This window comes from Anabrus simplex, chromosome 1 (assembly GCF_040414725.1).
Source record: "Anabrus simplex isolate iqAnaSimp1 chromosome 1, ASM4041472v1, whole genome shotgun sequence".
Taxonomy (NCBI): Eukaryota; Metazoa; Arthropoda; class Insecta; order Orthoptera; family Tettigoniidae; genus Anabrus; species Anabrus simplex.
In genome coordinates, this window is record NC_090265.1 from 1,571,091,087 (window position 1) to 1,571,108,550 (window position 17,464).

General features: G+C 37.4%; 1 protein-coding gene across 1 annotated transcript in view; it reads right to left on the reverse strand.

The window, feature by feature from the left end:
* The window catches only part of bora (aurora kinase A activator-like protein bora), a 321,188-nt gene that overhangs the window by 88,874 nt on the left and 214,850 nt on the right, over positions 1 to 17,464 (reverse strand). The window contains exon 5 of the mRNA XM_067153480.2: positions 10,908 to 10,970. Within this exon, the coding sequence (XP_067009581.1) occupies positions 10,908 to 10,970 (63 nt within the window). The remainder of the gene's footprint in view (positions 1 to 10,907; positions 10,971 to 17,464) is intronic.

Consider the following 17,464-nt stretch of genomic DNA (forward strand, 5'->3'; position numbering starts at 1 on the left):
TTTCCATACTCTTCTGCTACAGGACCGTGAGCGGAAGCGAGTGGGACTTGCCTAGCATTAAGCGCTGCTAGTGATTGGCGCAGTTGAAGCATAAGGGGTGGGTCTATACGGTGCCGGGCCGGGCCCACTGCCAGTTGACATGGCGGATGCTATGACCATTACAATAATGTATGATTCTCTATGTTGTTTATGTAACATGTTGTGACTATAACTAGCGTCGGCGATAGGTCTAATTCAACTGAGGGTTGGTTCAAACCCGGTGTTTGTTCAACATTTGTATAGTTTCTTTAATGGTATTTCGTTGGGAATAAATTGTGTGTTTTTAGTACAGGGATCGCTCAGACTTGTTGCATGAATGTTAATTTCATTTGTTAATAATGTCATATAGCCTCAGTGTTTATGGTAAAGATTTAAACTGTGAATCGAGGCGATTGTACACATTAACCGTCAACTGGCATTGTGGGGTCTTTAAAGACACCAGTGACTTTGTACAACCCTGGCGCTCCCTCCGTATTCCGTTCTGGCTATTGCCGTTCATTGTAGCTGTTACTTAGTGCAAGGTCAATTGCTATCTGGAGTTGTAGCATTTAGTAAATATTGGTTTTCTCAGAAACTTGATTTAAATATTGGGTGGTGCAGTTTATGACCCCACAACGGTGTTTGTGTCATGAAGTTTGTCGTGACTTAAAATGTTGTAAGTGTTCATATTTCATTCAAAGTGTGTGTTTGGTACTTTTTCTTCCTATAAGCCTTGCTATGGCTTCCACATCTCGCCCTGGCATGTCAGTGTGTGATCCTAGAATCGCAGTGTTTTAGAGGAAGATACCGAAGGAAGTGACGACAGCGATCTCTCAGATGAAAATGATCCAGATTAGAATTCCGAGCACGACACGAATTCAGAACAAGAAGAAGGTGGGGAAGACGAAGAGGGAAGTTTCACGGACCTAGACATCCATAACCAGCCGTCATCTTTCTCTGGTAGGAACAGAAGTGGTCAGCTACCAAACCCAACAGGTAAGTGAGACGTGAAAGTCAGAACATTATTGTCAAACTTCCAACTATTAAGCGGCTGTGAAAATGATGTAAATAACTGTGAAACTCAAAAGTTTTATGAGTTTTGTATGTTATAATATTTAAATGTATCTTTGAATTTGATTTGGAGCAATGAACATTTAAAATTTGTTTCCATTTAAGTTTAATACACGGGAGTGAGATTTTCTTTTAAAATCAGTGACGGTAAAACAATTGTGCATTATATCACAATCTATAATCAGTAAAGATATTAATTTCTCATTGTAGGTAATGCCAAAGGTATAAGAAAATATAATTTTACATGTATTTATTTTTGAAACTTAAATAAAGGGTGTTTGTGGTCATACATTCTATGGTATCATTTTCGACCACACAACCCCATTTACGCACCAAAGTTTTCACAACGCCAGTCGAGGGTTAATGGGTCTTAGAATACTTTGTGACGCGGCAAGTGTTTACATTTCCGAAGTATGAGAGAAGTGCCATGGCGAGAAATTGTATAAGGATATTCATAGGAAAGTTCGATTAGCCATGATATTTGAAGGGCATCAGGTACTTTCTGCGTAAGTACAAGGCATCTAAGATGCATACAGTACAGTAATCCAATGAATAAAGCAGTTCCACATGGGAGCCAGCATAGATTTCTCCTCGCTTTTGAATTGCGTTTTTTTCCTTTCTTTCGTTGCGTGAGGTTATGTTTGTCAGTGAGTTATCCAAGTGCATTATTTGAATACTGTAAATGCACCTTCTTGGATACATTTTGAAAATAGTTTTTTTTTTTCATGGCATTTGAAAGGTTTAAATTATGAATCAAGGATAACTGCATGCAATAACGGGCTTTAGAATATTTTGTAATGCGGCAAGGGTTGGCACTTCTGAATTACGAATTGGCGGATAATTCAAAATCACATAATTCGAAGTCCGATTTTTTAGTCCCAATGACTTCGAATTAATGAGGTTTTACTGTATTGTTCATTTTACATATCTAATTGTAATATGTAGCCATACGATAAATAATAAATGTATTACTTTGGATCTGGGATGCACAAATACAACACTGCAGTGAGTAAAGATACTGAACAGAACTGTTGCATGTAAATGATAGCGATCTAGAGGTTATGATCCAAACAAATCAAATGGCAGTGGCAGGTTAGGTTATGATCTGGGCTAACCAAATGGAAGTGAAACAGATTAGATTAAGTGCATTAGTAAAGCGGCCCATACGCCGCTACATTTGCAATCTCCCAATTAAGACAGCAGGTTTTAGTCCAGGATTCAATTACTTGATTTATTCGGTCCAGGGAACATTATTTCTTTCAATATCACCATGTGCCATGTTGGGATTAGTGAAGCCTGGTTACCAAATCAGCAACACTACTGGTAGAATGGGGCATCTTGTTTTTGTAATTATTGTTAGATTCTTTTGTTGTATGTAGTCTGTGAAATTCTAAAAGTTATTCATTAATTTTTCTAGATGTTGCCTCTGATCACTGTAGACTGTAGAAGCTGTAGCTGGGAAGAAAATAAACATTCTGTGCAATGAAACTACTGACAGAATGCAGTGCTGTGTTTTTTAAATTATTTTCCAAGTTCCAGCCAAATCCTGCGAACTGCTCCCATGCTGTCCTGGATGCACTGCAAACCTACAATGTACCGTATGATGCTGTGAAAGTCATTGTCAATGACAGTGCTCCATATATCCATATATGACCCTCTCTTACGGAACAATGTGAGCATTGTTTTTTTTTTTTTACAATTTGCTTTACATCCCACCAACACAGATAGGTCTTGTGGTGACTATGGGATAGGAAAGGGCTGGAAGTGGGAAGGAAGTGACCCTGGAAGGAAACCACGGAATACCATCTTCAGGGCTGCCGACAGTGGAGTTCGAACCCACTATCACCCAAATGCAAGCTGATAGCTACGTGACCCAAACCACACAGCCATTTACTCGGTATGAGTGGTTACAGGGGATCATTTTAAGCATGTAGAGTGCTGGGAACATAAGCTTAGCTTAGTTGGTAATTGTTGGGTCACAGTGCTGTCTGATTTAAATCATGTGGTAACAATGGTGAAGTCTACATTTTTGAATACATGAAATTGTAAGTGTTTACACTTCTTAAAATCTCAGTGTGGGGATTCAAAGGAGGCAAAGATTTTTCTTTCACCTGTTCTTACTTGGTGGAACAGTTGGTTTGATGCTGTCTTCTACTGAAATAGGTATTTTCAACCCCACCCCCTCCTCCTGCAGGATCGTGCATGTGAACTGCGTTGCACATGTGGATTTGGCCCAGTTTCATGAACAGACACCCTTCCTGATGCCAACCCTATATGGAGGGATATAATCACTATTGCCTCTTTCTGTGGTGGTTGGCAGAGTACAGTGCTGTCTGAATATGAAGAGAAAAGTGTTGAGACAAACGCAAACACCCAATCCCCGAGCCAGAAGAATTAATCACACTCAATTAAAATCCCCAACCCAGCCGGGAATCGATACCGGGACCCTCTGAACTGATCATTCAGTCAACAAGTCAGACTAAGTACTTTCAACACAATGTCACATTTTTCAAGTCGTCCGATATGAAAGATATCAACAACTATGGCAGTAAGTACCTAAAGGAGCTTACTGACAGGGAGGTGAATGGACTTCATTCACATATAGTCTTTGTCAGCGATCATGCAGTTGAGATGGTTGAACTACTTACTGAACTTGAGCAATCTCAGTATCCAACCTCCCATTTGCTGAACCCAGAACTTCATAACCTTGAGGTAATTTTTTCTGCAATTTTTGATGGGGATTTTTCTTCAGGAACTAACAATGCCATGATCAAGCTCAGTCCTTTAGAGAAAGCTGCATGCAAAGACATTTTCATTCAAGTGGCTCATTCTTCAAAACGCAAGCTACAGACTTTGAAAGTCAAAGTCGCTAACCGCAATAATTTTGTCACTATTTCTCAAGCTCTGTATCCTAAATATATTATATTGAATAATGGGAAAGCCGAGCTTGAGAAACTGTTTAGTGCATCAATTCTTTCACAAAAGGAAATGTAATCTGGTTACAGTTCCCTCATAGATGCAATTCAAAATCAACTGAAGAAAGGTGGAAGAAGTGACATCATGCTTGCATTAACTGCAGTACAGTCAGAGTTCTCTGCATTTGCTAAATATTGTTTGGATTTACTGTGGACACCAACAAACAATTTCAACATATCCCAATTTAATACAGTGGTTAGAGACAGAAAGTTTGCATCTTGAAGGAAGTCAATTCCGAACTTATTACTATGCTTTAATTTGCAAAAAGTTATTTTTCTTAAGGATTGAGCATTCTGATTTGTTGTGGACCTTAATAATGTTGACTGTGGGCAAGTTTTATTTAAACACCCAAATTTTCAGAAAATGTACACTAATTTTCAAAACATTGATGCTAATTTTGATAAAAATACATACTAACTTTTCCAGTCCCCGTGAATATGTAATTGTGCTAGTTATGAGTCTTCGTTATTATGAGTATAGATAGATAGTGACATAGGATCTTCGTAAAATGAATTGAGATAATAGTATCATCAAAATGATAGGAATGATTATGGTATTATGGTGGATATTGTGTAGGATCTTTGTGAGCAATAAGTGAGGTAATAGAGTAACTGAAATGAAGGTAATGATGTATGAAAAATGAATATAGTATTGAATCTTCCAAGTGAGCCACATGTCATAATATTGAACGCTTCCCGCGTCCAGGTACGACGCACCTATAAATTCCCGACAGTCGGATGTAATCTCAGGGTATCTCATCAAATAAGAAAAATATTTAATTTTTCTTGTAGGTTAGGCTTTATATGAATTCAGAGAAAAACATAGCGACCACACGCGATAACCACCAATGAATGTCTCCATCCTATCGCATAGAAGTATAAATTCATCACTTGCCGCATAATTGTAACGCATATCGCATAATAAACACCTTACAAACTAAGTTAATCTACTCACAACTACTACAAATTATCACTCACTGTATTATAAAATTATGAGAAAACATATTTATTAAACTAAAGAAATCTAAGAAAGAATTGAGAACTCGTATCATTATGAACTTCCACAATAGTTACTTAAAATCAATAATAATTCGTGAAATTCAATATTTAAGTCAGCGCTGGCTTACAAAACAAAATAATAAGATATAATTAAATCTCCATTTCTGAAATGAATTCAAGTTTCCATAACTATAATCATCTTTGAAAAATTAAACCAGTCATTCATACGCATCACTGTATCACAATTACATCATAATATAAAAAAAATATTTGGAATTCCTCCAAATAATTTTTACAGTTTAAAATCACGAAATCTGAATTCGTTAATGTATCACTTCATTGGGGAAGAACTGTATTATGATGACTGACGTGCTAAGGTTTCCATCCCTATTGCCTCTTAAATCACGGGTCCTAATTTACTATCTCTTCATTTAAAATTATATCATGAATTATAAAACAACACTCAAAATATAAAATAATCTATCTCACTATTCTAAATAATTCTTAATTTAATGCTATTCGGCTCAATATGCATTCATTCGTTAAATTTTTCTCTAATATATCATACGTGCAAGTAATTCAATAAGTATCTATGTTATGATTTCTCGGTACTATGTATAGTACGCGAACCTTTCCTTGAGCCCTAGTTCCCATTCAGTACTATGGAGCTCAGGGCTCAAGAAAAGGTTTGTGTACTATATATGCGTCACTTCTTATATTATCTTAACATATCTTACACTTCACATAAGTTACGAGAATACGTCAGAAGATTCATATATTTTAATATTAACAGCTGTATTTGATACTACATCACCACTCAAATCTCAAATATATACGAATATTCACCATTCATACCTTATTTCAAGTCACTCCCGCAATGTATTTCTTTCCTTGTGCTTGCATCGTCTAACTGATCCAATATTATTCATATTTAGCATCTACCATCCATATATATGTCTCATAATTACCACAACGCACGTTATCATACTCAAATCAATTCATATATCTTCTTACTACCTTATAAAACCTTCAATTAATTCCATTTCATCTTTCTCAATATCTATTCTCATCATTCATAACCTCCTTCATATTAATTGCAACTACTGAGACATAACATTCTTCTGTACGTAAATACTCCTTTACAATGATCAATTCTCTTCCAAAAAATATGATGCTTAACCTTAAATACCGCGTTTGTGCATTTAACAACACTACTTTACAAGGAATAACTCGACTCTATCTTTCACTTCTCACACGCGATCCACCTGTGACGTAATCTTTGACTGAATGGTTTCGCGAGATTCATAAATATTATTCTCCATATGATCATCTTTGCAATCAGCCGTTAGATAACTTTTCTTCCTACTCGTATTCTCAACTACCTCGTTAATCCACTTATTTCATACAGTCATACTCCACGAGATATCTATCTAATTTTACAGTAACTTAGCAGCTTAAATGTAACGCACTTTACTTCAATGTTTCACTTGCACTCTTAAATATTTCACAGTTAGAATACTTTATTCTAATGCATATGCCTAGCCAAATTAAGAATTATATTAACTATAGTAAACACTTAGCTCGTCTTTCATCATATCGGCCGTCAGTTGCTGTCCTACTGCTCGTCACATCGCTGGTTCATTGGCCATGGTTCAAGTTTCGGCTGGACTCCTCACCTCATCGTAGGTAGGTTCAGCTGGGCGAATTCCTCATCTCATCTTAGGTAGGTTCGGCTGTTCGGATGATATCTCACTCCAGGTTGGTCCATCTGGATGCTTAGCAAGTCATCTTCTTCTCGGAATAACTGCCAATAAAATCAAATATTGTCGAGAAGTAAATGTTCATTTTAGATTCTCCTGAAAATAATATTTCCTTTAAACTATTCTCTTACTCTTCTCTTGTGCTCTAATTGACCAATTCTCTAAGTCTGCGTAAGATCTTTCGTATTGTCTCACGAAAATCTTCAATTTTAAATTATTTACTTTCTAAAATATTATTCCTTCCTCGATTTTCCTATTGATGGAGTAATTCTCTCCTATCCTCTTCTTTTCTTACAGCTTCCAAATTATGATTTCCGAAGTATCGCTGATCTTGTGCCTCGGGTCTATCACTGTATGTATTTAAATAAATTCTCATATATTTTGCTGAATATATATTCTCCACAGTGTTTCTGCAGGTATTCTGCCTTCTCTTGAATTATAATCGCTTTTCTTCAAATCTTCTACCGTAATTTTTAGAATTTCCTTTCTTCTACGCCGCAACAGCAATTTGCTTCTAGTCTCCTCGAGATCAGTTTTTCAATAATCTATTCTATTTTACTTGTTTTTTTGAAACAATTCGCTTGACATTGCTCTGTTCTGCACCGCCTTTGAAATGTATTCGTTCCAGGCTAATCATGGACTCCTATTATATCCAAATCTTACGACTTTCTTGTATACTCTCTTGGGTCTGAGTGGTCTATACCTTTCCTAGGCGCCATTTTGGAACACGTCTGAAAATGCAACGGGCACAATATTATGCCCCGTAGGATGAAGCTGCGATGTGATAATATGTGTGTCCTGAGAGGAATGTATAACCAGTTCAACATCATCAAAGAGCCTCCGATATCTTAACCTGCCTGAATTACTATGGAATATATATGATGAGGTGTGGAAGATATCCAGAGGATATTATTGGACTAAGCATGAAAATTATCCCACTGCATGCTTTATATGCACGAGTAGAACGATCCTTTAAAGGAAAACGAACTGTGAAAACCAGGGAGCACCTCAGATCATCTGAAGCAAGTTTATGACTTTAGATTAAAATTCTTTGTGTAAAATGGGAAGTATATCTTCAATTCTGGAGGATGACTTCATGTCTATTTTCATGTTGATTTGTTGTGTCCTGTGTGTGCATGCATCTTGTGGTTTATTTGCTTTCTTTTTCAGACCTGGCTGCTGTTGGTGTTATTTTATTATTCCTTATTTGCTTTTCTAGCAATTCCATTTATACGATACAGTACTGGCTTACATGTTTCATTCATCATTGTTGCTGTACGTCATAGAATCATGGTGTTGTGTTGTTTATATTTGGGTCACAATCTCCTTCATATTCAGAAAGCCTGTTAGACCTAATTTCCATGCACTATTTCACTTACCACAGGAGGAATTAAGAAAGAAGAAATAACGGATCTTATGAACTTTACGGATAATTTCAGTGTGCAGAAATAGAGCATAACCAGAGTTTCATTTTTTTAAAATTTGTTTTATGTCGCACCGACACAGGTAGGTCTTATGACGATGATAGGATAGGAGTGGGAAGGAAGCAGCCTTGGCTTTAATTAAGGTATAGCCCCAGCATTTGCTTGGTGTGAAAATAGAAAACCATCTTCAGAGCTGCCAACAGTGGGGTTCGAACCCACTATCTCCCAGGTGCAAGCTCACAGCTGCACACCCCTGAACACACAGCCAACTCGCCCAGTAACCAGAAATGAAATATAAAGCAATCATAAAACATGACAATTCTACAATGAGACTGTAGTTTACTATACAGCTCTAACTCCCTAAACTGCAAGACAAGATAGAGACCAGTAAGAAGAAATGGTATGGATACACAGTGAGAATGAAAGAGGATAGAGTTCCAAGCAAGTATTTATGGAGAAAAATAATAGGAGGAAGACAATGGGAAAGGCCCAGAAAGAGGTGGATGGATATGGTAAAGGAGAGTGTTCAGGAGAGAGGAATAAAATTAGAAGTTGTAAAATTACAGTCTTATATTTTATACACTAAAATAACTAGTACTAGTTTCGACCCTCATCAGGGCCATCCTCAGCTAGACACATGTATAAAACTCAAAAGCTTTAAAATAGTCTATAGAAAAATTAATATAGAAAACATATCACAGTTCTGTCACTGTCCATACTGTTATGATAGGTGAACTGGACTTGGTCTTGCTGTTGCACTAGATGAGTATTAACCCCTCAAGCCAGCAACTTAATCCTGAGCTGCTCACTTCCTAGGCGGTATTTAAATTGAAGCTCAACAGAGATTTAGACACCATCAAGTTAAAAAAATTCATAATGTTAAATATACAAAACATAATGTAATGAAAAGTTTTAGGACTACTTTTACCAACCATGCGGTCAAGGGCGTGCGGCTGTGAGCTTGCAACCGGGGGATAGTGGGTTCAAATCCCACTGTTGGCAGCCTTTTAGATGGTTTTCTGTGGTTTCCCCATTTTCATACCAGACAAATGCTGGGGCTGTACCTTAATTAAGGCCACAACCGCTTCCTTCCAACTCCTAGGCCTCTCCTGTCCCATCGTCACCATAAGACCTGTGTCGGTGCGACGTAAAGTCACTAGCAAAAAGCTACTTTTCAAGATTTGCAAAAATATATAACTTGGATATATTGCACATTTGGTACCTATTTATTTCAGGCATATTTACGAAATAAGAAGAAATATTTTCACTGGAAATGCAGGCAGTCCGAAAATGTTCATGTATAATTACCAGGAATGGCTGAATTAAAAAAAAAGTTTTTAAGGCCCCATGTGTATATATCCCATGTAGAATAGTCAATAAAATGTAAATATTGCAAGATGATGAATTTTGACGACTACATTGTAATCAAAATTAACTTTCAACCTATTAGGTCGTGTTCCATACACACAGTATGTTTTGAAGAGATAAGTACAGAACAAAAACTGCCAACCAAACACCAGTGGTATCACAACCCACACCCTCCCGATTTAACGTCGGTTGCACTACCAATTGAGCTATGGTGGCCTAGGTCATATTTGTTCTGTTGGAAAGCATCTAAGCTACAGATCTGGCACTACCATCATCACACGGCTGAGTGCGTGCAAGTCAAAATTTTAATAATACTGTAATAATGTTATCTGCTTTACGTCCCATTAACTACTTACGGTCTTCGGAGACGCCGAGGTGCCGGAATTTAGTCCCGCAGGAGTTCTTTTCACGTGCCAGTAAATCTACCGACACGAGGCTGTAGTATTTGAGCACCTTTAAATACCACCGGACTGAGCCAGGATCGAACCTGCCAAGTTGGGGTTAGAAGGCACGCGCCTTAACCGTCTGAGCCACTCAGCCAGGCAGTCAAAATTTTGTCACAATTGCAAAATATCTTCATAATGACCATTCCATTAAAGAAGGTCCCACACTTACAGCTATCACGAGAATTTATGTATGTTTTTCTACAAAGAAGTACTACGAGTCTCATAAATTTTGAGATATGCTAATGAGTTTTTCAAGAACACAGGTAATACGAAACATTTTACCCTCATGTTTACTGATCATGGTGTATAAGTGTATACAAAGACTTCTTAGATAAACATTATGACAAACTCTCACAGTTTGCATAAGATTTTTAAGTTTGCAGTTAGCAATTGTTTTAAAGCCCCCCTTTTTTACGTCCTCCCCCTTAGCCAATATTTTCTAAGTAGTCAAGTATGTTTTTAAGATCATGTTGAAATGACTATGTCTTTGCACATTGAATGTTTTACCTAAACAAAAATATCTGTAGTTGATGATGTTTATAATAAAACAAAACATATACTACTACTGATTTGTGAACTTACTGAAAGCACACAACATACTGTATCGATAAGGTGGAACAATAATTACTTTCAATTTGTTAAATCATTCACACCAGTTTTTGATTTATGGCAAAGTCCTGCCAACCTCGTTAGGTGTTACTGACTACTATTCTAGACTTAATGAATTAAATGAGTCTGAACTTGATATGGAATCAAGATAGTCTGAAGAAAGTTTCCTTCGATTTTATTAAGCCTAGCATTATACAATTGATCTTTAGGAGCTATCAGCTTCCTTTTGTTACTTACCGACACAGTGCTAGATGCAGCAAGTCGCCATTGAGGAGAAAAGGGTCTAAAATCCTCTATTTCCTGAAAAATAAAAAGTTGATAAATAAGCTTCACCAGCTCTACCACGATCTTCATACAATATACAGGATGATGAGGGTAGGCGTACAGTATTTTAATAGGATGTGTAGAGTTATTTTAATAGTCTGTGAAGAAAAATAAATCTCACAACATGCTATTTATGTTTTACCTAGTCATATTAAGTTTCTCTATAGACAAGCCAAATATTTGAACATCTAATGTGTTTGGAATGCACGTAGTAGGAAACATCAGCTACGTCATACTGTCTTTGTGTCGTTGAGTTTTTAAAATACAGTAGCGAAGTGCAGGGGTTGTTAAACCTGCTTACTATCGCAGCCCAAATCATGCGGCTGTGTTTTTACCTGAACAATTGGGAAGTAGGAGAGGAGACAACTTACTGTACTGAAAAACCAGTCTAGTGTATGCTGTGAGAAGTACACGTAATCCTTCCTGAGATATCCACTCTTGATGAGACAAATTTCAAAGACTGTAGTTGCATCCATACTTTTCAACATCATTTGAAGGATAGAGAGTTACTATGAAAGTTATACCAAATATTTGTAATAGAAGGCTTATTACTGGAGAGTAAATACCAGTAGGTAAAATGATGACTGATGACTGTAAGCTCGACCCACTTAATAAGGAAGGAAGAAAGAAAGAAAGAAAGAAAGAAAGAAAGAAAGAAAGAAAGAAAGAAAAAGGATGTGGAAGGCAATCAAGGGAACTAGTGAAAGCAACATACAGTATAAGAATTGTTTCAGTTATGTCCAGACTCCAGTGTTTATAATGGTTATGGATGAAATTCTAAAGGAAACAAAGGGAAAATATGGAAGGGATATAAAAATATTGTTTGCAGATGACATAGTGATCTGGGGAGTCAACAATATGGAAGTGCAAATCCAACTACAGGCTTTAAATTACAATACTGAGAAATATGATATGAAAATCAGTGTGGAGAAGAGCAAACCAATGGTGATAACAAGAAGAGAAAGAGAAGGGAAAGGAATCATTTAGTATCAGGAGCCAAAACCTTGAGGTTGTTGAATACTTCAAATATTTGGGAAGTGAAATAATGCAAGATGCAAAGGTGGATAAAGAGATCATCGGAAGGGTACCAGCAGGAAATACAGTCTACCAGAATGTAAGGAACCCGGGGTGAAATAGAGAAGTTTCTATGAAATGTAAAGAGTTAAGGTACATGATGTACTATATACCCCTATATTAACGTATGCATCAGAGACTTGGAATATGACAGCAAGAAATGAGAGTAAAATTCAGGCCAGTGAGATGAAGTTCTTGAGGAGTATGGTAGGGAAGACAAGGAGAGAGAGAGAGAGAGACAGAGAGAGAGAGTAAGAAATGTTAAGTCAGAAAAACTGAGTGATAAGATGGAGAAGAATAAATTGAGATGGTTGGACATGTTATGAGGATGGAGGAGGGAAGGATACCAAAACAAGTGTTGGAGGCAAAGACAGAAGGATAGAGGGCAAGGGGGAGGCCAAGAGCAAGAGGGATGGACTCTAGTCAAAACCACTAAAAGGAAAAAGAAAACTGGACTGGAATATAATTACTGAGGAGGACTGGCGGAAGGAAAGACAAGGGTGGAGAAGTGCAGAAACACCCCGACCTGGCAGAAGCAGAGGGGCATTTAAAATTAAAATTAATAATAATAATAATAATAATAATAATAATAATAATAATAATAATAATAATAATAATAATAATAATAACAATAACAATAATAATGGTTCATGGTGTGGGTTACTGTAGTCAGGCCCTAGTTCGTGAACCATGGGCAACGGCTGAGTGGCCTAGTAAGTGGTACTGAGAGTTGGGATACCAGTTGCTACGGAATGGGATTGGGCATCTTGGACATATTCTGAGTCATGGCCCTCCTTGTGCTCGAACAGCAAGGACTATACAATCCATCGCTGGTCCCTAACCTGTTACAGAAGAGATCCTCACTTGGACTATGTGTAAGTAGGATAGGATCCTGCTTCATGAATATACTAAGCTCAAAACATTTTTAGCACTCCCATTTAAAAGGCGAGGGACTCCTTGAAAACAACTTGGCGAATGAAATGGAATTTGATGGGGAGCTATCAATATTAATGGGTCTTGTGGAAGAAAGAAAGTAGAACTGGCTGAGCCAGCAAAGAGCATGCATTTGGATGTGCTACGAGTAAATGCTATTCGGGTAAGGGGAGATATTGAGGAAGAGATAGATTATAAAATGTACTTGACGGGTGTTATGAGCGAATGATGTGGTTAGATTTGGCAGCTGGAGGAATTAGGACGAGAATTGTCTCAGTGTATTCAGCATGTGAGGGTGCAGGTGAGGATGAAGACGACATGTTTTATGAAGCATTGAGTGACATCGTAGTCAGGGTCAACAGCAAGGATAGGCTAGTGCTAATGGGTGATTTCAATGCGAGAGTTGGAAATAGAACTGATGGATACGAAAGGGTGATTGGTAAATGTGGGGAAGATATGGAAGCTAATGGGAATGGGAAGCGTTTGCTGGACTTCTGTGCTAGTATGGGTTTAGCTGTTACGAATACATTCTTCAAGCATAAGGCTATTCACCGCTACACATGGGAGGCTAGGGGCACCAGATCCATAATAGACTATATCTTAACGGACTTTGAATTCAGGAAATCTGTTAGGAATGTACGAGTTTTTCGCGGATTTTTCGATGATACAGACCACTACCTGATCTGTAGTGAACTAAGTATCTCTAGGCCTAAGGTAGAGAAAGTGAAATCTGTCTGCAAACGAATAAGAGTAGAAAATCTCCAGGACGAGGAAATTAGACAGAAGTACATGGATATGATTAGTGAGAAGTTTCGAACAGTAGACAGTAAGCAGGTTCAGGATATAGAAAGAGAATGGGTGGAATACAGGGATGCTGTAGTAGAAACAGCAAGGGAATGCCTAGGAACAACTGTGTGTAAAGATGGGAAAAGGCGAACATCTTGGTGGAATGATGAAGTGAGAGCAGCCTGTAAAAGTAAAAAGAAGGCTTATCAGAAATGGCTCCAAACAAGGGCTGATACAGACAGGAAGTTGTACGTAGATGAAAAAAACAGAGTGAAACAAATAGTTGTTGAATCGGAAAAGAAATTGTGGGAAGATTTTGGTAATAACCCTGGAGAGGCCAGGTCAAGCACCAGGGAAACCTTTCTGGACAGTGATAAAGAATCTTAGGAAGGGAGGGACTAAGGAAATTAATAGTGTTTTGGGTAATTCTGTAAGTGAAGTTGATACTTCTGACACGAATAAAGAAAGATCACTGGACAGATGAAGGGAATATTTTGAAAATCATCTCAACGTAAAAGGAAATCTTCCTGGTGGTGTTGCAAACAACCAAGCTCATGGGGAGGAAGAAAATGGTGAAATTGCGCTTGAGGAAGTGGAAAGGATGGCAAATAAACTCCATTGTCATAAAGCAGCAGGAACAGATAAAATTAGACCTGAAATGGTGAATTATAGTGGGATGACAGCAATGAAATGGCTTCATAGAGCAGTAAGATTAGCAAGGAGTATTGGTAAGGTACCTTCAGATTGGAAAAAAAGCAGTAATTGCACCAATCTATAAGCAAGGGAACAGGAAGAATTGCAGCACTATCGAGGAATCTCATTGATTAGTATACCAGGCAAAGTATTCACTGGCATCCTGGAAGGGAGGTGCGATCAGTGGTTGAGAGGAAGTTGGATGAAAATCAGTGTGTTTTCAGACCACAGAGGGGCTGTCAGGATCAAGATATTCAGTATGCAACAGGCAATTGAAAAATGTTAGGAGAGGAATAGACAGTTATGTTTATGTTTCGTAGATCTAGAGAAAGCATACGACGGGGTACCGAGGGATAAGATGTTTGCCATACTGCAGAACTATTAAAATCAATCAAAGGCATTTATGTTGACAATTGGGCTGCGGTGAGAATTGATGGTAGAATGAGTTCTTTGTTCAGGGTACTTACAGGGGTTAGACAAGGTTGTAATCCTTTGCTATTCGTAGTTTACACGGATCATCTGCTGAAAGGTATAGAGTGGCAGGGAGGGATTCAGTTAGGTGGAAATGTAGTAAGTAGTCTGGCCTATGCTGACGACTTGGTCTTGATGGCAGATTGTGCTGAAAGCCTGCAATCTAATATCTTGAAACTTGAAAATAGGTGCAATGAGTATGGTATGAAGATTAGCCTTTCAATGTGCTGAAAGCCTGCCATCTAATATCTTGGAACTTGAAAATAGGTGCAATGAGTATGGTATGAAAATCAGCCTTTCAAAGACTAAATCGGATGTCAGTAGGTAAGAAATTCAACAGAACTGAATGTCAGATTGGTGATACAAAGCCGGAACAATTAAATAATTTTAAGCACTTAGGTTGTGTGTTCTCCCAGGATGGTAATATAGTAAGTGAGATTGAATCAAGGTGTAGTAAAGCTAATGGAACAAGCTTGCAGTTGCGATCGACAGTGTTCTGTAAGAAGGAAGTCAGCTGCTGGACGAAACTATCTTTACATCGGTCTGTTTTCAGACCAACTTTGCTGGGCTGAGTGGCTCAGACGATTGATGCGCTGACCTTCTGACCCCAACTTGGCAGGTTCGATCCTGGCTCAGTCTGGTGGTATTTGAAGGTGCTCAAATATGTCAGCTTTGTGTTGGTAAATTTACTGGCACGTAAAAGAACTGTGGGACTAAATTCTGGCACCGTGGCATCTCCGAAAACTGTCAGTAGTTTGTGAGACATAAAGCAAATAACATTATTATTATTATTATTATTATTATTATTATTATTATTATTATTATTAGACCAACTTTGCTTTACGGGAGTGAGAGCTGGGTGGACTCAGGATATCTTATTCATAAGTTAGAAGTAACAGACGTGAAAGTAGCGAGAATGATTGCTGGTACAAACAGGTGGGAACAATGGCAGGAGGATACTCGGAATGAGGTGCTAAATGCTAAGTTAGGAATGAACTCGATGGATGAAGCTATACGCATGAACTGGCTTCGGTAGTGGGGTCATGTGAGGCAAATGGAGGACGATAGGTTACCTAGGAGAATAATGGACTCTGTTACGGATGTTAAGAGAAGTAGAGGGAGACCAAGATGACGATGGTTAGGCTAAGTTTCTAATGATTTGAAGATAAGAGGTATAGAACTAAATGAGCCCACAGCACTAATTGCAAATAGAAGATTGTGGCAACATTTAGTAACATCACAGAGGCTTGCAGACTGAACGCTGAAAGGCGTAATGGTCTATAATGATGTGTATGTATAATAATAATAATAATAATAATAATAATAATAATAATAATAATAATAATAATAATAATAATAATAATAATAATAAGCCTCAGCTGGCAGGACCTACTGTTTACAGTGCACTATGTCTTCTGGTATAGGCTAGAGCAATTTTGTTACTTTCATTGATCTGTCTCTGTCTTATCCTTGGCTTTGACAATATGAAAGTGACTGAGATATGAGCGAATCTAGTAATGCCAATCCTTCTGCAGCCAGTCCCTGCTATGAATGGTGTGAAAATGTTGCTCATAGGGTTGGTTGGTGCATGTATTTCAGTGGGCTTAGCAGACTGATATGTAATAGCAACTTCTGGCTCAGTGAGGAAAGCAATGGGAACTACCTCACTCCTCATTTCCCCAGTACGCCTCTTCGGTGATGCCTAAGCCATCTATGACAGCTGATGGCAGAGCTGTTGAGGATCCAACCAGCCTTAGGGCTGAAGATTGAACATACATATAATAATTTTTATTATTTTACATTTTATGGCTTACACTGGACCACTCTAGTCGATTATACAGAAGATTTTTAGCTTTTCTATCAGCCCTAAATTTATTCATTCTGAGAGATGTTGCCTTATTTTCTTCAACTGAAAACACCCTTCCATTACATCTTTTTTTAAGCTTTGTCTATAGTCTGGTGTGTCTCTCTCTTGATGTACTTTAATTTTTTCTGTTTTGTTTTTAAGATAATCTATTATCATTAGGATTTCTTTAATATTTTCCTTAATTTCCATAATCCATTTAATTTTAGTTACTGTTCCATAATTTTTCTATTATCCTCTGGCTAATTCTGATGTCAGTGTCCAAAGAATGATATATGTGTTTTCTGAATTGTGGTCAATATCAGTTCAATTTCCTTATAAACTGCTTTATTTGATGCTATTTTTCATTGTCCATTAACGTGACATTGTTTATTTATGGATGATCTAATTATTATTCTGTCTAATTATTTTGCCCACTTCAGTTGTGTAAGTAATATTAAAAATGGTTTCACTAGCATAACTTATTTCAGGCTGTGAGATTGTTTTATAGTGTATTAATTTTGCTGCTATTGATAAGCTTTTTTTTTTTTTTTTTTTTTTTTTGTACGTAGTCTTGGTAATATAATTTGCTTTGTTCAATTTATTTTATTATGCCAAGCTTGTTTCTCATTAAGTTTATAACTTGTAATTTCTCCTAAATACTTAAATT